At 32.0% G+C, this 18,420-nt stretch overlaps 1 protein-coding gene across 3 annotated transcripts in view; it reads right to left on the bottom strand.

The window, feature by feature from the left end:
• LOC133543928 (FERM, ARHGEF and pleckstrin domain-containing protein 2-like) overlaps nucleotides 1-18,420 on the bottom strand; it is a 173,428-nt gene that overhangs the window by 24,747 nt on the left and 130,261 nt on the right. For 2 of the 3 annotated variants that reach the window (XM_061888850.1, XM_061888847.1), the window contains exons 22-24: nucleotides 8,721-8,741; nucleotides 8,441-8,523; nucleotides 8,248-8,366 (exon numbers count right to left, since the gene is read on the bottom strand). In XM_061888850.1, coding sequence (XP_061744834.1) covers nucleotides 8,248-8,366; nucleotides 8,441-8,523; nucleotides 8,721-8,741 — 223 coding nt within the window. The remainder of the gene's footprint in view (nucleotides 1-8,247; nucleotides 8,367-8,440; nucleotides 8,524-8,720; nucleotides 8,742-18,420) is intronic. The other variant, XM_061888848.1, reaches the window with a different exon arrangement.

Below are 18,420 nucleotides of genomic sequence, written 5' to 3'. Positions count from 1 at the left end.
TCGACCTACTTCAGATCTATTAATCACTTACAATTTTGTTATTCTTTATGGCTTTTTAAAAAAAATTATTTGTTAGTTTGATCAGAGTCCTTTGTGTCAAACATAAACCAATATGCTAAATAAAATATTTAACATGAAGGAATTGGAGACTTATCAGCAGGCACGAGACGTTGAAACAACGTTGAGAACTTGTTGAATTATGTCCTGATGTTGGGCAACTCAAACATAACGCTGAAACAACATGCTTTTTCACAACGTTGAATCAATGTCAGGTTGTGACCTTGATTTAACCGTTGAAATTTGGTAACTTCCCAACCAATATTCTACAACACAAATACGCTGAAACAACATGTTTTTTGACGACGTTGAATCAATGTTGGGTTCTGACATTGATTTGACCGTTGAAATTCGTTTATTTTCCAACACAAATACAACGTGGAAACAACATCGTTTTTGACAACGTTTAATCAATGTCGGGTTCTGACGTTGATTTGATCGTTGAAATTTGGCCATTTCCCAACCAATTTTCTACAACAAAAATACAACGTTGAAACAACATACTTTTTGACAACGTTGAATCAATGTCAGGGTGTGACGTTGATTTAACCATTGAAATTTGGTAATTTCCCAACCAATATTGCACAACACAAATACAACATTGAAACAACACACCTTCTGACGACGTTGAATAAATTTGGGTTCTGACGTTGATTTGACCATTGAAATGTGGTCATCTCCCAACCAATATTCCACAACACAAATACGTTAAAACAACATGGTTTTTGACAACGTTCAATCAATGTCGACTTCTGACGTTGATTCGATCGTTGAAATTTGGTCATTTCCCAACCAATTTTCTACAACAAAAATACAACGTTGAAACAACGTACTTTTTGACAACGTTGAATCAATGTCAGGGTGTGACGTTGATTTAACCATTGAAATTTGGTAATTTCCCAACCAATATTCCACAACACAAATACAACGTTAAAACAACATGGTTTTTGACAACGTTTAATCAATGTCGGGTTCTGACGTTGATTTGATCGTTGAAATTTGGTCATTTCCCAACCAATTTTCTACAACAAAAATACAACGTTGAAACAACGTACTTTTTGACAACGTTGAATCAATGTCAGGGTGTGACGTTGATTTAACCATTGAAATGTGGTCATTTCCCAACCAATATTCCACAACACAAATACAACGGTGAAACATGCCTTTTGACGACGTTGAATCAATTTTGGGTTCTGACGTTGATTTGACCATTGAAATGTGGTCATCTCCCAACTAATATTCCACAACACAAATACAACGTTGAAACAACATGCCTTTTGACGACGTTGAATCGATGTTGGGTTCTGACTTTTACCTGACTATTGAATTTTGGTCATATCCCAACCAATATTCTACAGCACAAATACAACTTGGAAAAAATGCTTTTTGACAACGTTGATTCAATGTCAGGTTGTGACGTTGATTTGACCATTAACATTTCGTCATTTCCCAACCAATATTCTACAACACAAATACAACGTTGAAACAACATACTTTTTGACAATGTTGACATTGACGTTGAGCTGACCATTGAAATTTGGTAATTTCCGAACCAATATTCTACAACACAAATACAACATTGAAACATGCTTTTTGACAACGTTAAATAAATGTCGGGTTCTGACGTTGATCTGACCATTGAAATTTGGTCATTTTCCAACCAATATTCTACAACACAAATACAACGTTGAAACATGCTTTTTGACAACGTTAAATCAATGTTGGGTTCTGACGTTGATCGGACTATTGAAATGTGGTCATTTCTCAACACAAATACAACATTGAAACACCATACTTTATGACGTTTAATCAACGTTGGGTTCTGACGTTGATCTGACCATTGAAATTTGGTCATTTCCCAACCAATATTCTACAACACAAATACGCTGAAACAACATGCTTTTTGACGACGTTGAATCAATGTTGGTTTGTGATGTTGATTTAACCATTGAAATGTGGTCATTTCCCAACCAATATTCCACAACACAAATACAACGTTGAAACAACATACTTTTTGACGACGTTGAATCGATGTTGGGTTCTGACTTTTACCTGACTATTGAATTTTGGTCATATCCCAACCAATATTCTACAGCACAAATACAACTTGGAAAAAAATGCTTTTTGACAACGTTGATTCAATGTCAGGTTGTGACATTGATTTGACCATTAACATTTCGTCATTTCCCAACCAATATTCTACAACACAAATACAACGTTGAAACAACATGCTTTTTGACAATGTTGACATTGACGTGGATCTGACCATTGAAATTTGGTAATTTCCGAACCAATATTCTACAACACAAATACAACATTGAAACATGCTTTTTGACAACGTTAAATAAATGTCGGGTTCTGACGTTGATCTGACCATTGAAATTTGGTCATTTCCCTACCAATATTCCACAACACAAATACAACGTTAAAACAACGTTAAATCAATGTCGGGTTCTGACGTGGATTTGACCATTGAAATTTGGTCATTTCCCAACCAATATTCTACAACACAAATACGCTGAAACAACATGCTTTTTGACAACGTTGAATCAATGTTGGTTTGTGACGTTGATTTGACCATTGAAATTTGGTCATTTCCTAACCAATATTCCACAACACCAATACAACGCTAAAACAACATGCTTTTTGACAACGTTGAATCAATGTTGGTTTGTGACGTTGATTTAACCATTGAAATGTGGTCATTTCCCAACCAATATTCCACAACACCAATACAACGTTGAAACAACATACTTTTTGACGACGTTGAATCGATGTTGGGTTCTGACTTTTACCTGACTATTGAATTTTGGTCATATCCCAACCAATATTTTACAGCACAAATATAACTTTGAAAAAATGCTTTTTGACAACGTTGATTCAATGTCAGGTTGTGACGTTGATTTGACCATTAACATTTCGTCATTTCCCAACACAAATACAACATTGAAACAACATACTTTATGACGTTTAATCGATGTTGGGTTCTGACGTTGATCTGACCATTGAAATTTGGTCATTTCCCAACCAATATTCTACAACACAAATACAACGTTGAAACATGCTTTTTGACAACGTTAAATCAATGTCGGGTTCTGACTTTTACCTGACCATTGAAATTTGGTCACTTCCCAACACAAATACAACATTGAAACATCATACTTTATGACGTTTAATCAACGTTGGGTTCTGACGTTGATCTGACCGTTGAAATTTGGTCATTTCCCAACCAATATTCTACAACACAAATACCTTGAAACATGCTTTTTGACAACTTTAAATCAATGTCAGGTTGTGACGTTGATTCAACCATTGAAATTTGTTCACTTCCTAACCAATATTCTACAACACAAATACAACATTGAAACATGCTTTTTGACAACGTTAAATCAATGTCGGGTTTTGACGTTGATCTGACCATTGAAATGTGGTCATTTCCCAACACAAATACAACATTGAAACAACATACCTTATGACGTTTAATGAATGTTGGGTTCTGACGTTGATCTGACCATTGAAATGTGGTCATTTCCCAACACAAATACAACATTGAAACAACATACTTTATGACGTTTAATCGATGTTGGGTTCTGACGTTGATCTGACCATTGAAATTTGGTCATTTCCCAACCAATATTCTACAACACAAATACCTTGAAACATGCTTTTTGACAACTTTAAATCAATGTCAGGTTGTGACGTTGGATCAACCATTGAAATGTGTTCACTTCCTAACCAATATTCTATAACACAAATACAACTTTGAAACAACGTACTTTTTGACAACGTTGACATTGACGTTGATCTGACCATTGAAATTTGGTAATTTCCGAACCAATATTCTACAACATAAATACAACATTGAAACATGCTTTTTGACAACGTTAAATCAATGTCGGGTTTTGACGTTGATCTGACCATTGAAATGTGGTCATTTCCCAACACAAATACAACATTGAAACAACATAATTTATGACATTTAATCAATGTTGGGTTCTGACGTTGATCTGACCATTGAAATTTGGTCATTTCCCAACCAATATTCTACAACACAAATACCTTGAAACATGCTTTTTGACAACGTTAAATCAATGTCAGGTTGTGACGTTGATTCAACCATTGAAATTTGTTCACTTCCTAACCAATATTCTACAACACAAATACAACGTTGAAACATGCTTTTTGACAACGTTAAATCAATGTCGGGTTCTGACTTTTACCTGACCATTGAAATTTGGTCACTTCCCAACACAAATACAACATTGAAACATCATACTTTATGACGTTTAATCAACGTTGGGTTCTGACGTTGATCTGACCGTTGAAATTTGGTCATTTCCCAACCAATATTCTACAACACAAATACCTTGAAACATGCTTTTTGACAACTTTAAATCAATGTCAGGTTGTGACGTTGATTCAACCATTGAAATTTGTTCACTTCCTAACCAATATTCTACAACACAAATACAACGTTGAAACATGCTTTTTGACAACGTTAAATCAATGTCAGGTTTTGACTTTGATCTCACCATTGAAATTTGGTCATTTCCCAACACAAATACAACATTGAAACACCATACTTTATGACGTTTAATCAACGTTGGGTTCTGACGTTGATCTGACCATTGAAATTTGGTCATTTCCCAACCAATATTCTACAACACAAATACAACACTGAAACAACATGCTTTTTGACAACTTTAAATCAACGTCAGGTTGTGACGTTGGATCAACCATTGAAATTTGTTCACTTCCTAACCAATATTCTACAACACAAATACAACGTTGAAACAACATACTTTTTGACAACGTTGACATTGACGTGGATCTGACCGTTGAAATTTGGAAATTTCCCAACCACTATTCTACAACACAAATACAACGTTGAATCATGCTTTTTGACAACGTTTAATCAATGTTGGGTTCTGACGTTGATCTGACCGTTGAAATTTGGTAATTTCCCAACCAATATTCTACAACACAAATACCTTGAAACATGCTTTTTGACAACTTTAAATCAACGTCAGGTTGTGACGTTGATTCAACCATTGAAATTTGTTCACTTCCTAACCAATATTCTACAACACAAATACAACGTTGAAACATGCTTTTTGACAACGTTAAATCAATGTCAGGTTTTGACTTTGATCTCACCATTGAAATTTGGTCATTTCCCAACGCAAATACAACATTGAAACACCATACTTTATGACGTTTAATCAACGTTGGGTTCTGACGTTGATCTGACCATTGAAATTTGGTCATTTCCCAACCAATATTCTACAACACAAATACAACACTGAAACAACATGCTTTTTGACAACTTTAAATCAACGTCAGGTTGTGACGTTGGATCAACCATTGAAATTTGTTCACTTCCTAACCAATATTCTACAACACAAATACAACGTTGAAACAACATACTTTTTGACAACGTTGACATTGACGTGGATCTGACCGTTGAAATTTGGAAATTTCCCAACCACTATTCTACAACACAAATACAACGTTGAATCATGCTTTTTGACAACGTTTAATCAATGTTGGGTTCTGACGTTGATCTGACCGTTGAAATTTGGTAATTTCCCAACCAATGTTCTACAACACAAATACCTTGAAACATGCTTTTTGACAACTTTAAATCAACGTCAGGTTGTGACGTTGATTCAACCATTGAAATTTGTTCACTTCCTAACCAATATTCTACAACACAAATACAACGTTGAAACATGCTTTTTGACAACGTTAAATCAATGTCGGGTTTTGACGTTGATCTGACTATTGAAATGTGGTCATTTCCCAACACAAATACAACATTGAAACACCATACTTTATGACGTTTAATCAATGTTGGGTTCTGACGTTGATCTGACCATTGAAATTTGGTCATTTCCCAACCAATATTCTACAACACAAATACCTTGAAACATGCTTTTTGACAACTTTAAATCAATGTCAGGTTGTGACGTTGATTCAACCATTGAAATTTGTTCACTTCCTAACCAATATTCTACAACACAAATACAACGTTGAAACATGCTTTTTGACAACGTTAAATCAATGTCAGGTTTTGACTTTGATCTCACCATTGAAATTTGGTCATTTCCCAACACAAATACAACATTGAAACACCATACTTTATGACGTTTAATCAACGTTGGGTTCTGACGTTGATCTGACCATTGAAATTTGGTCATTTCCCAACCAATATTCTACAACACAAATACAACACTGAAACAACATGCTTTTTGACAACTTTAAATCAACGTCAGGTTGTGACGTTGGATCAACCATTGAAATTTGTTCACTTCCTAACCAATATTCTACAACACAAATACAACGTTGAAACAACATACTTTTTGACAACGTTGACATTGACGTGGATCTGACCGTTGAAATTTGGAAATTTCCCAACCACTATTCTACAACACAAATACAACGTTGAATCATGCTTTTTGACAACGTTTAATCAATGTTGGGTTCTGACGTTGATCTGACCGTTGAAATTTGGTAATTTCCCAACCAATGTTCTACAACACAAATACCTTGAAACATGCTTTTTGACAACTTTAAATCAACGTCAGGTTGTGACGTTGATTCAACCATTGAAATTTGTTCACTTCCTAACCAATATTCTACAACACAAATACAACGTTGAAACATGCTTTTTGACAACGTTAAATCAATGTCGGGTTTTGACGTTGATCTGACTATTGAAATGTGGTCATTTCCCAACACAAATACAACATTGAAACACCATACTTTATGACGTTTAATCAATGTTGGGTTCTGACGTTGATCTGACCATTGAAATTTGGTCATTTCCCAACCAATATTCTACAACACAAATACCTTGAAACATGCTTTTTGACAACTTTAAATCAATGTCAGGTTGTGACGTTGATTCAACCATTGAAATTTGTTCACTTCCTAACCAATATTCTACAACACAAATACAACGTTGAAACATGCTTTTTGACAACGTTAAATCAATGTCAGGTTTTGACTTTGATCTCACCATTGAAATTTGGTCATTTCCCAACACAAATACAACATTGAAACACCATACTTTATGACGTTTAATCAACGTTGGGTTCTGACGTTGATCTGACCATTGAAATTTGGTCATTTCCCAACCAATATTCTACAACACAAATACAACACTGAAACAACATGCTTTTTGACAACTTTAAATCAACGTCAGGTTGTGACGTTGGATCAACCATTGAAATTTGTTCACTTCCTAACCAATATTCTACAACACAAATACAACGTTGAAACAACATACTTTTTGACAACGTTGACATTGACGTGGATCTGACCGTTGAAATTTGGAAATTTCCCAACCACTATTCTACAACACAAATACAACGTTGAATCATGCTTTTTGACAACGTTTAATCAATGTTGGGTTCTGACGTTGATCTGACCGTTGAAATTTGGTAATTTCCCAACCAATATTCTACAACACAAATACCTTGAAACATGCTTTTTGACAACTTTAAATCAACGTCAGGTTGTGACGTTGATTCAACCATTGAAATGTGTTCACTTCCTAACCAATATTCTACAACACAAATACAACGTTGAAACATGCTTTTTGACAACGTTAAATCAATGTTGGGTTTTGACGTTGATCTGACTATTGAAATGTGGTCATTTCCCAACACAAATACAACATTGAAACACCATACTTTATGACGTTTAATCAATGTTGGGTTCTGACTTTGAATTGACCATTGAAATTTGGTCACTTCCCAACCAAAATTCTACGACACAAACAACATGATTTTTGACGACGTTAAATCAATGTCGGGTTCTGACGTGGATTTGACGGTTGAAATTTGCTCATTTCCCCACCAACGACGTGGATCCAACGTTAGACGCCAACATTGTCTCAATCCACAAATACAACTATTTGGCGAGGTTGTTTCAAAGTCACCTTGAAGGACATGTACGTGTAGTCAACTTATCAACGTCTTGTGCCTACTGGGTTGAAAATATCAACAACTCATATAACGATGATTTTGAAAAAAACGTTTTATATTTCACATTTGTTCTTATATTCCGCTCATTAAAGTTTTTTTTTTTTAAATATAATTTTTAGAATGTGCCACAGGTGGTAAAAATTGCTTGTACAGGCGTGCCTAATAAAGTGTCCAGTGAGGGTAAGGTCACATGACTCACGGTTGGAGTGGTCGGCCAGGCTGGCGTCCAGGAAGAGGCCGGACTTGTCCTGGGACTTCTTGGCCCGGTCTATGGCCACGTTGAGGTCCTCGATCCACTTGCTCATCTCCACCTTGGAGCTGCCACGAGGTCAAAGGTCAGTTAAGGCGGCGAAGGAGAGCAAGGGCCCTCCCCGCCGGTTGAGAGTGGTCACCTGGCGGCCACCACCACGGTCCTCTGGGCGGAGTAGATGGTGAAGCAGTGAGGCACCGACCACTCCTTCTCGCTCTCCTCCACCTGCCCACACAAGGTTAGTCACGACAAGCCCCGCCTCCTCCCATCTTAAAGGGCCAGACACCCTCAGCAAGCGGCGCATTTCACGACTCTGCCAACTCCTTTTGGGACTTGGGCGTGCTAGCGAGCAGCGGGGGGGTGCGGGGGGAGGAGGGGGGCGGGGCTAGAGTGTCCGGGCTGGTCCAGCCCGGCCAACTTACCGGTGCGTCCAGGATTATGATCTGCGGCCGTAAAGTGAAGCAGAGACACGCAGCGTTAGCACAAGTCCACCTTTCCCTCTAGTCAGTGGGGGCCGGGGGGGTAATGTGTGACATACCCACGCTTTATCAGTATCATACAGGATTAGGCTTCAAAACCAGCTCATACCTCATTTTGATTCAAAAATAATTAGCACACAATGTTTTATTCATTTTTCTTTAGTATGTTCAAGCCTATATTGATTTCATATATTAATGTTTAATAATACAATATATTGCCAAAAGTATTTGTCCACCTGCCTTGACTCACATAAACGTAAAGTGCCATCCCATCCCTAACCCATAGGGTTCAATATGACCTTTTGCAGCTATTACAGCTTCAAGTCTTCCGGGAAGGCTGTCCACAAGGTTGTGTCTTTGGTGAGATCACACACTGAAGACCTGGCTCTCAGTCTCTGTTCTAATTCATCCCAAAGGTGTTCAAAATCGGGTTCAGGTCAGGACTCTGTGCAGGCCAGTCAAGTTCATCCACATCAGACTCTGCATCCATGTCTTTATGCACCTAGCTTTGTGCACTGGTGCACAGTCGTGTTGGAAGAGGGAGGGGCCCGCTCCAAACCGTTCCCCACAAGGTCGGGAACATGGAATCGTCCAAAATGTTTTGGTATCCTGAAGCATTCAAAGTTCCTTTCACTGACGCTAAGGGGCCTGAAAACAAACCCCATACCATGGTTCCTCCTCCACCAATGCAGTCCGAAATGTGTGTTCTCCTGGCAACCTCCAAACCCAGACTGGTCCATCAGGTTGCTAGACGGAAAAGCGTGATTCATCAGTCCAGAGAAGGCGTCTCCACCGCTCTAGAGTCCAGTGGGGATGTCCTTTACACCACTGCCTCCCACGCTTTTCATTGGACTTGGTGATGTATGGCTTAGATCCAGCCGCCCGGCCATGGAAACCCATTCTACGAAGCTCTCTGCGTACTGTACGTGGGCTAATTGGAAGGTCACATGAAGTTTGGAGCTCTGTAGCAACTGACCGTGCAGAAAGTCTTTGCACTATGCTGACCTTTCTGTCAGTTTACGTGGCCTACCACTTGCTGGCTGAGTTGCTGTTGTTCCCAAACTATTTACTTTTCTTATACTAAAGTTGACTTTGGAATATTGAGGAGCGAGGAAATTTCAGGATTTCTGGATTTGTTGCACAGGTGGCATGCTATGACAGTTCCATGCTGGAAATCACTGAAAGCGGCCCATTCTTTCACAAATGTTTGTAGAAACAGTCTCCATGCCTAAGTGCTTGATTTGATACACCGGGCCAGTAATTAGGATGCCTGATTCTCATCATTTGAATGGCTGCTCAAATACTTTCGGCAATATAGTGTATATAATATTTTTTATTAACATATTATTTATTGGATTTATCTAATTGGATGTTTTTATACTGAAAATTTCTGCACAATTTTTCCTGCACTTTTATTTTTTTTTACACTTTTTCCGCACCAAATTTTTTTGCACTAAATTATTCTGCAGCATTTTTTTACACCGAATATTTCCGCACCAAATTTTTTCACGGTAAAATTCTGTCAACCAATTATTATTATTATTTTTTTTTTTTTAACATTTAAAAAATTCTACACCAAATTTTTTTAGACTGATTTTTTTACACTGAATATTTCCTGTAGGGTTCATGGAAGACCACGGTTAACATGACTAATACAAGACACAGGTGATGCCTTCACAGGAGTGCTGGCCATGGGAATTTTGCCTTCCATTCATGAAACTACTGTACTAAAAGTTAGTTTGAAGTTAAAATGCTGCAGTTTTTGGGATTTAAGATTCTTTCAAGTTCCCAAAACCAGGGCTTTGTTGTGGAGGAGTGACAGGAGGACATGTTTGTGTGCAGAGGCCCTGAAGAATCCAGTGTTCATATTTAGGTGAGCCCCGGGCCCTTCTGTAGTGGAAAAGTTGGGGCCCCGGGTCAACAAAGTTAAAAACAGTACATTATTGTCTTCATGTCTATTAAGTTGTGGTGATCACAATAAATATTCCATTTGTGGTTGGGGGGAACTTCTGTTTGTTGAGGTGTTTGAAGTGGAGAGTAACACTGTTGAGGCACGTCATCAATTACATCTTCATTTGTTTCTTTATTACCGAAACGTCTTCTTGGACACTCAATTCATGTAACTATCATTTTTGCTTTTTAACTTTGTGAATTTACCTTTTTTTTATTTATTTTTTTAACATGTGAGTTTAATGTGTGTTTAGAATTCAGTTTGTAAAAATAGTGTTTTAAAATTCAGTGTGTAAAAATTAAATGTAAATCAAAAAAAAGTCAATGTTCATTTTTTTAAATAATTCCATTGAGTTTTGGAGGCAAAAATTAGATCTGCACTGAATTTATCTTACATTGAACTGCACCAACTTTTTAACACTGAATAATTCAGCACCAATTTTTTACACAACATTTTTCTGTATCAATTGTTTTTGACACTCAATATTTCTGCACATTATTTTTACGCACCAATTTTTTTTACACTTAATTTCTCTGCACCAGTTTTTTTTTTTTAAACATTTAAAATTTCCATACCAATTTTTTTTAAACTGGAATTTTCTGCACCATTTTTTTGTACACTAAATATTTAAATGATAAATTGTTTTTGACACTGAATATTTCTGCACATTATTTTTACGCACCAAATTTTTTTTACACTTAATTTTCTGGACAAATTTTTTTTACACTAATTATTTCTGTACACCATTTTTGTACATGAAAATTTCTGCAACAATTTTTTTAACACTGAATAATTCAGCACCAATTTTTTACACAACATTTTTCTGGATCAATTGTTTTTGACACTGAATATTTCTGCACATTATTTTTATGCAACAATTTTTTTTCACACTTAATTTTCTGGACTAATTTTTTTTTACACTAATTATTTCTGCACACCATTTTTGTACATGAAAATTTCTGCAACAATTTTTTTAACACTGAATAATTCAGCACCAATTTTTTACACAACATTTTTCTGGATCAATTGTTTTTGACACTGAATATTTCTGCACATTATTTTTACGCACCAAATTTTTTTTACACTTAATTTTCTGGACTAATTTTTTTTTACATTAATTATTTCTGCACACCATTTTTGTACATTGAACATTTCTGCAACAATTTTTTTTTTTTTACACTGAATTCCGCACCAATTTTTTTTACACTAAATTATTCAGCATGATTTATTTTACAGTAAATATTACCGCACAACATTTTTTTACACCAAATTTCTCTGCAGCATTTTTTTTTTTTAAACATTTAAAATTTCCATACCAATTTTTTTTAAACTGGAATTTTCTGCACCATTTTTTTGTACACTAAATATTTAAATGATAAATTGTTTTTGACACTGAATATTTCTGCACATTATTTTTACGCACCAAATTTTTTTTACACTTAATTTTCTGGACTAATTTTTTTTACACTAATTATTTCTGCACACCATTTTTGTACATTGAAAATTTCTGCAACAATTTTTTTTTTTTTCACTGAATAATTCCGCACCATTTTTTTTAAACTAAATTATTCAGCATGATTTATTTTACAGTAAATATTACCGCGGATTTTTTTATACCAAATTTCTCTGCACCAGTTGTTTTTTTTTTTTTAAACATTTAAAATTTCCATACCAATTTTTTTTAAACTGGAATTTTCTGCACCATTTTTTTGTACACTAAATATTTAAATGATAAATTGTTTTTGACACTGAATATTTCTGCACATTATTTTTACGCACCAAATTTTTTTTACACTTAATTTTCTGGACTAATTTTTTTTTTTACACTAATTATTTCTGCACACCATTTTTGTACATTGAAAATTTCTGCAACAATTTTTTTTTTTTTACACTGAATAATACCGCACCAATTTTTTTTACACTAATTTATTCAGCATGATTTATTTTACAGTAAATATTACCGCACAACATTTTTTTACACCAAATTTCTCTGTGCCAGTTTTTTTTTTTAAACATTTAAAATTTCCATACCAATTTTTTTTTTAAACTGGAATTTTCTGCACCATTTTTTTGTACACTAAATATTTAAATGATAAATTGTTTTTGACACTGAATATTTCTGCACATTATTTTTACGCACCAAATTTTTTTTACACTTAATTTTCTGGACTAATTTTTTTTACACTAATTATTTCTGCACACCATTTTTGTACATTGAAAATTTCTGCAACAATTTTTTTTTTTTTCACTGAATAATTCCGCACCATTTTTTTTAAACTAAATTATTCAGCATGATTTATTTTACAGTAAATATTACCGCGGATTTTTTTATACCAAATTTCTCTGCACCAGTTGTTTTTTTTTTTTTAAACATTTAAAATTTCCATACCAATTTTTTTTAAACTGGAATTTTCTGCACCATTTTTTTGTACACTAAATATTTAAATGATAAATTGTTTTTGACACTGAATATTTCTGCACATTATTTTTACGCACCAAATTTTTTTTACACTTAATTTTCTGGACTAATTTTTTTTTTTACACTAATTATTTCTGCACACCATTTTTGTACATTGAAAATTTCTGCAACAATTTTTTTTTTTTTACACTGAATAATACCGCACCAATTTTTTTTACACTAATTTATTCAGCATGATTTATTTTACAGTAAATATTACCGCACAACATTTTTTTACACCAAATTTCTCTGTGCCAGTTTTTTTTTTTAAACATTTAAAATTTCCATACCAATTTTTTTTTTAAACTGGAATTTTCTGCACCATTTTTTTGTACACTAAATATTTAAATGATAAATTGTTTTTGACACTGAATATTTCTGCACATTATTTTTACGCACCAAATTTTTTTTACACTTAATTTTCTGGACTAATTTTTTTTACACTAATTATTTCTGCACACCATTTTTGTAAATTGAAAATTTCTGCAACAATTTTTTTTTTTTTTTACACTGAATAATTCCGCACCATTTTTTTACACTAAATTATTCAGCATGATTTATTTTACAGTAAATATTATCGCACAACATTTTTTTACACCAAATTTCTCTGTGCCAGTTTTTTTTTTTTAAACATTTAAAATTTCCATACCAATTTTTTTTTAAACTGGAATTTTTTGCACCATTTTTTTGTTCACTAAATATTTAAATGATAATTTTTTTTTGACACTGAATATTTCTGCACATTATTTTTACGCACCAAATTTTTTTTACACTTAATTTTCTGGACTAATTTTTTTTTACACTAATTATTTCTGCACACCATTTTTGTACATGAAAATTTCTGCAACAATATTTTTTTTTTTACACTGAATAATTCCGCACCAATTTTTTTTACACTAAATTATTCAGCATGATTTATTTTACAGTAAATATTACCGCACATTTTTTTATACCAAATTTCTCTGCACCATTTTTTTTTTTTAAACATTTAAAATTTCCATACCAATTTTTTTTAAACTCGTATTTTCTGCACCATTTTTTTGTACACTAAATATTTAAATGATAAATTGTTTTTGACACTGAATATTTCTGCACATTATTTTTACGCACCAAATTTTTTTTTACACTTAATTTTCTGGACTAATTTTTTTTTACACTAATTATTTCTGCACACCATTTTTGTACATTGAAAATTTCTGCAACAATTTTTTTTTTTACACTGAATAATTCCGCACCAATTTTTTTTACACTAAATTATTCAGCATGATTTATTTTACAGTAAATATTACCGCACAACATTTTTTTACACCAAATTTCTCTGCACCAGTTTTTTTTTTTTTTTAAACATTTAAAATTTCTATACCAATTTTTTTTAAACTGGAATTTTCTGCACCATTTTTTTGTACACTAAATATTTAAATGATTAATTGTTTTTGACACTGAATATTTCTGCACATTATTTTTACGCACCAAATTTTTTTTACACTTAATTTTCTGGACTAATATTTTTTTACATTAATTATTTCTGCACACCATTTTTGTACATGAAAATTTCTGCAACAATTTTTTTAACACTGAATAATTCAGCACCAATTTTTTACACAACATTTTTCTGGATCAATTGTTTTTGACACTGAATATTTCTGCACATTATTTTTACGCACCAAATTTTTTTTACACTTAATTTTCTGGACTAATTTTTTTTTACACTAATTATTTCTGCACACCATTTTTGTACATTGAAAATTTCTGCAACAATTTTTTTTTTTTACACTGAATAATTCCGCAACAATTTTTTTTACACTAAATTATTCAGCATGATTTATTTTACAGTAAATATTACCGCACAACATTTTTTACACCAAATTTCTCTGCACCAGTTTTTTTTTTAAACATTTAAAATTTCCATACCAATTTTTTTTAAACTGGAATTTTCTGCACCATTTTTTTGTACACTAAATATTTAAATGATAAATTGTTTTTGATACTGAATATTTCTGCACATTATTTTTACGCACCAAATTGTTTTTACACGTAATTTTCTGGACTAATTTTTTTTTACACTAATTATTTCTGCACACCATTTTTGTACATTGAAAATTTCTGCAACAATTTTTTTTTTTTTTTACACTGAATAATTCCGCACCAATTTTTTTTACACTAAATTATTCAGCATGATTTATTTTACAGTAAATATTACCGCACAACATTTTTTTACACCAAATTTCTCTGCACCATTTTTTTTTTTTTAAACATTTAAAATTTCCATACCAATTTTTTTTTAAACTTGAATTTTCTGCACCATTTTTTTGTACGCTAAATATTTAAATGATACATTTTTTTGACACTGAATATTTCTGCACATTATTTTTACGCACCAAATTTTTTTTACACTTAATTTTCTGGACTAATTTTTTTTTACACTAATTATTTCTGCACACCATTTTTGTACATGAAAATTTCTGCAACAATTTTTTTAACACTGAATAATTCAGCACCAATTTTTGACACAACATTTTTCTGGATCAATTGTTTTTGACACTCAATATTTCTGCACATTATTTTTACGCACCAAATTTTTTTCACACTTAATTTTCTGGACTATTTTTTTTTTACACTAATTATTTCTGCACACCATTTTTGTACATTGAAAATTTCTGCACCAATTTTTTTTTTTTTTACACTGAATAATTCTGCACCAATTTTTTTTACACTAAATTATTCAGCATGATTTATTTTACAGTAAATATTACCGCACAACATTTTTTTACACCAAATTTCTCTGCACCATTTTTTTTTGTTTTAAACATTTAAAATTTCTATACCAATTTTTTTTAAACTGGAATTTTCTGCACCATTTTTTTGTACACTAAATATTTAAATGATAAATTGTTTTTGACACTGAATATTTCTGCACATTATTTTTACGCACCAAATTTTTTTTACACTTAATTTTCTGGACTAATTTTTTTTTACACTAATTATTTCTGCACACCATTTTTGTACATTGAAAATTTCTGCAACAATTTTTTTTTTTACACTGAATAATTCCGCACCAATTTTTTTTACACTAAATTATTCAGCATGATTTATTTTACAGTCAATATTACCGCACAACATTTTTTTTACACCTAATTTCTCTGCACCATTTTTTTTTTTTTTTAAACATTTAAAATTTCCATACCAATTTTTTCTTAAACTTGAATTTTCTGCACCATTTTTTTGTACACTAAATATTTAAATGATAATTTTTTTTGACACTGAATATTTCTGCACATTATTTTTACGCACCAAATTTTTTTTACACTTAATTTTCTGGACTAATTTTTTTTTACACTAATTATTTCTGCACACCATTTTTGTACATGAAAATTTCTGCAACAATTTTTTTAACACTGAATAATTCAGCACCAATTTTTTACACAACATTTTTCTGGATCAATTGTTTTTGACACTCAATATTTCTGCACATTATTTTTACGCACCAAATTTTTTTTACACTTAATTTTCTGGACTAATTTTTTTTTACATTAATTATTTCTGCACACCATTTTTGTACATTGAACATTTCTGCAACAATTTTTTTTTTTTACACTGAATTCCGCACCAATTTTTTTTACACTAAATTATTCAGCATGATTTATTTTACAGTAAATATTACCGCACAACATTTTTTTTTACACCAAATTTCTGTGCAGCATTTTTTTTTTTTAAACATTTAAAATTTCCATACCAATTTTTTTTAAACTGGAATTTTCTGCACCATTTTTTTGTACACTAAATATTTAAATGATAAAAAAATTTTGACACTGAATATTTCTGCACATTATTTTTACGCACCAAATTTTTTTTACACTTAATTTTCTGGATAAATTTTTTTTTACACTAATTATTTCTGCACACCATTTTTGTACATTGAAAATTTCTGCAACAATTTTTTTTTTTACACTGAATAATTCCGCACCAATTTTTTTTACACTAAATTATTCAGCATGATTTATTTTACAGTCAATATTACCGCACAACATTTTTTTTACACCTAATTTCTCTGCACCATTTTTTTTTTTTTTTAAACATTTAAAATTTCCATACCAATTTTTTCTTAAACTTGAATTTTCTGCACCATTTTTTTGTACACTAAATATTTAAATGATAATTTTTTTTGACACTGAATATTTCTGCACATTATTTTTACGCACCAAATTTTTTTTACACTTAATTTTCTGGACTAATTTTTTTTTACACTAATTATTTCTGCACACCATTTTTGTACATGAAAATTTCTGCAACAATTTTTTTAACACTGAATAATTCAGCACCAATTTTTTACACAACATTTTTCTGGATCAATTGTTTTTGACACTCAATATTTCTGCACATTATTTTTACGCACCAAATTTTTTTTACACTTAATTTTCTGGACTAATTTTTTTTTACATTAATTATTTCTGCACACCATTTTTGTACATTGAACATTTCTGCAACAATTTTTTTTTTTTACACTGAATTCCGCACCAATTTTTTTTACACTAAATTATTCAGCATGATTTATTTTACAGTAAATATTACCGCACAACATTTTTTTTTACACCAAATTTCTGTGCAGCATTTTTTTTTTTTAAACATTTAAAATTTCCATACCAATTTTTTTTAAACTGGAATTTTCTGCACCATTTTTTTGTACACTAAATATTTAAATGATAAAACAATTTTGACACTGAATATTTCTGCACATTATTTTTACGCACCAAATTTTTTTTACACTTAATTTTCTGGATAAATTTTTTTTTACACTAATTATTTCTGCACACCATTTTTGTACATTGAAAATTTCTGCAACAATTTTTTTTTTACACTCAATAATTCCGCACCAATTTTTTTTACACTAAATTATTCAGCATGATTTATTTTACAGTCAATATTACCGCACAACATTTTTTACACCAAATTTCTCTGCACCAGTTTTTTTTTTTAAACATTTAAAATTACCATACCAATTTTTTTTAAACTGGAATTTTCTGCACCATTTTTTTGTACACTAAATATTTAAATGATAAATTGTTTTTGACACTGAATATTTCTGCACATTATTTTTACGCACCAAATTTTTTTTTACACTTAATTTTCTGCACCCATTTTTTTTACACTAATTATTTCTGCACACCAATTTTGTACATTGAAAATTTCTGCAACAATTTTTTTTTTTTTTACACTGAATTCCGCACCAATTTTTT

This window comes from Nerophis ophidion, linkage group LG26 (genome assembly GCF_033978795.1).
Source record: "Nerophis ophidion isolate RoL-2023_Sa linkage group LG26, RoL_Noph_v1.0, whole genome shotgun sequence".
In the NCBI taxonomy this organism is placed as follows: Eukaryota; Metazoa; Chordata; class Actinopteri; order Syngnathiformes; family Syngnathidae; genus Nerophis; species Nerophis ophidion.
The sequence above is the reverse complement of the archived record's forward strand: the minus strand, read 5'-3'. Positions and strand labels throughout refer to the sequence as shown.